Below are 2,756 nucleotides of genomic sequence, written 5' to 3'. Positions count from 1 at the left end.
TAACCCACTTATCATCTCCAGGATGGCAAGTGCTGATCGTGGCAGAAAAATCTGGAAACCTTATAGCTACCACCACACAGTTATCTGATGTTGGAGGACAAGAGAACGCAATCTTATCGAAATCCAGCTCACACTCTGGCAAGGTTATGACCTCCCGTGAAAACGGATTGAAGAAGAACACGTCTTTCGATCTAGTTTTATTCATAAGTAACCAGCCGTCTCTTGCGTAACCCACAGTGGAGTCAGCTAACTCTGGCAAACTCAAAGTGTACGAAGTCCAATGTAACGGATCGCGGAGTTCAACCAAGTTGCCACGTTTACGAAAGCACATAAGCCAAGGATGCTTTTCTACTATACGGACAGATACAGCAGCTTCACGCCATGACATGCAAACCCAAGATGCACGGATGTTGTCTTTTAAGACAAGATAAGACATTATTGTACCTAGGAGGTCTGATGGAAGGTCAGCGAAGCTCGGATTCAGGGCCTTCTTGCTCGGAGATTTAGATCTACAAAACAATTAATCATCAGTTTCCAAAAAAATAAACGTCAACCACACAAAAATCCCCCCCCCCCCCCNCCCCCCAGTTAATTCATTTCAGATTCGATTCAATTTTTGCCAATAAGAGAAGAAAAAAAAACACTATCTAACTTGGGAAAGTAACAAACCCTCTACATGAGCCGGTGGCAAGAGACAGCGAAGAAGGTGACGCCATTTTCGGAGACGGCGGTGGACTTTGACGGGACAAGGACACTGGCAGCATTCTTAAGACTTTAAATTAGGGTTTGTTGTCTCTCAGTTTTGGATTTGGGATGTTTAAGTGATTTTTAGGTCTTCAATTGATATTTATATCTTGGGTTTATTATGACATAAACAAATTTAAAAACCAAATAGTATTAAAAAACAAATTATATCTTGGGCTCTCGGCTCGCTTGTTGTATACGTATTCTCTTTAGGGGTGTCAATCGGACAGGCCCGTACTGGCCCAAAACCCGTAATAAACATCAACCACACAAAAATCTCCCCAATTAATTCATTTCAGATTTGATTCAATTTTTTCCAATAAGAGAAGAAAAAAACATTGTCGAACTTCGGAAACCGATAAACCACATTCAACTGGAGATTAACCGAAGCCGCAACCTTTACCATATAGTGTCAACCAATATCTTTTTGGTGTCGGTCGACACTAACCTCCAAAACCGGAATTTGGTTCACACGCGTTACATAAAAAAGGACAAAATGAAAATAGTTAAGAAAAGTTGTATTTTTGAAAGTGTGTGTCTCAAAAAAGACATTTTAAACAAATTCTCAAAAATAAAACCTAAAGTGAAACATTAAATTTTCACTTGAAAAAAAATAAAAGATTACTAAAGTCAACTTAAAATTTATACTTTAAGACGAAGATAATTTAAATGTCACACTTCATCTTGTGAAATTTATGTAAAAGATCCTAAAAATTTTAAAATATTATCATCCATCTTCTAGATCTAATTATTCATAAGTTCTACAACAATATATACAAAAGTGAAATGTATGCCGTTAAAAAAATGAGATGTATTGTGTTGCATATAAGAGAAATATTTATTCTCAAGTGAAACTACACCTTTATAACATGATCAAAATGAAAAACAAATTTGATATTCAATAAACTGAATCAAATATTTTATTTCAAAAATTGGGTATTAGAAGATAGTAATTACTTAAGGACAAAATAGTTATGATATGTCTTAAAAATCAATACACAATCCAATTAATATTATATGTGAGCCCATAGAAGATAAGAAAAAAAGGTAGATATCGAGAGACAATGAATGCATCGTAGAAGATGACTAAAGAATTGGTAACTAAAAGTGTTTGAAATTAATTAATAAAATCGGGAAACATAATGCACATGACCAATCTTTAAAATTTCATTCACTTTGTGAAAGGAATGAGCTTACAAAAAAATACATTATTAGACAAAGCATTAAATTCAAAGTCAGGCTTAATTGTTTTGACGTATAATCATGAAAAGTGAGATAAAATAAATACATTTATAAATCGATCAAAAGTTCTCATATGGCACGCTGAACTTCTTTCGGTGGCTAAATCAAGTTAGATAATGTTGTTCTAGTGACATGGTATATTTGTATTTTTTACGAAGTGGTGTGTATGTTCTCAATTATCAGCATCTAATCATAAATGATATCTATAGTGAGGTCACACTCGATCATTAACATCATCAAAACCTTTAAAAGAAATGATTTTATGATATAGGAATAAGAAAAAAACTCAATTACAGATAAAAGATCATGAGTTGTTGTTGAAAAAAATATGAAGCGATAAAAGATCATGAACTTATTCTTCTACAAAATTCTCAAATAATTTTTGTTACCAACATATATATATCAAATGGTTTATTTGTCAAGAAAACGTTATTGTCAACATCATACATATTGTATATCGCTTAGTAAAATAAGTTTTATGTTATATAGATTCATGTTCAAATATTTATTTTTCAAAATTTGAATGCTTATATTTATGTTCAAAACTTTACTTTGACGAGATTTTAATTACAATTCCGTGCGACTGGCGGATACAAAATCTAGTACTAATAATTATGCACATATTCTTGTAGAGTACATTCTATTTAATGTTAAAAGTATTATACACTTTAAATCATATATATAAAATTCCTGTTTCACTCTTTCCTTATTGGTTCATTTAGCATTTAATTGTACATTAATCTATACTTTAAATCCACACTTTTTTTTTT

General features: G+C 32.3%; 1 protein-coding gene across 1 annotated transcript in view; it reads right to left on the bottom strand.

Annotated features, from left to right (window-relative positions):
- Window positions 1-716, bottom strand: part of LOC109127193 (F-box protein At4g12382-like) — an 814-nt gene extending 98 nt beyond the window's left edge. The window contains exons 1-2 of the mRNA XM_019231679.1: window positions 670-716; window positions 5-509 (exon numbers count right to left, since the gene is read on the bottom strand). Of these exons, the coding sequence (XP_019087224.1) occupies window positions 5-509; window positions 670-716 (552 nt within the window). The remainder of the gene's footprint in view (window positions 1-4; window positions 510-669) is intronic.

The sequence above is a fragment of the Camelina sativa genome, chromosome 1 (genome assembly GCF_000633955.1).
Source record: "Camelina sativa cultivar DH55 chromosome 1, Cs, whole genome shotgun sequence".
In the NCBI taxonomy this organism is placed as follows: Eukaryota; Viridiplantae; Streptophyta; class Magnoliopsida; order Brassicales; family Brassicaceae; genus Camelina; species Camelina sativa.
This window is presented reverse-complemented; position numbering and strand designations above follow the sequence as displayed.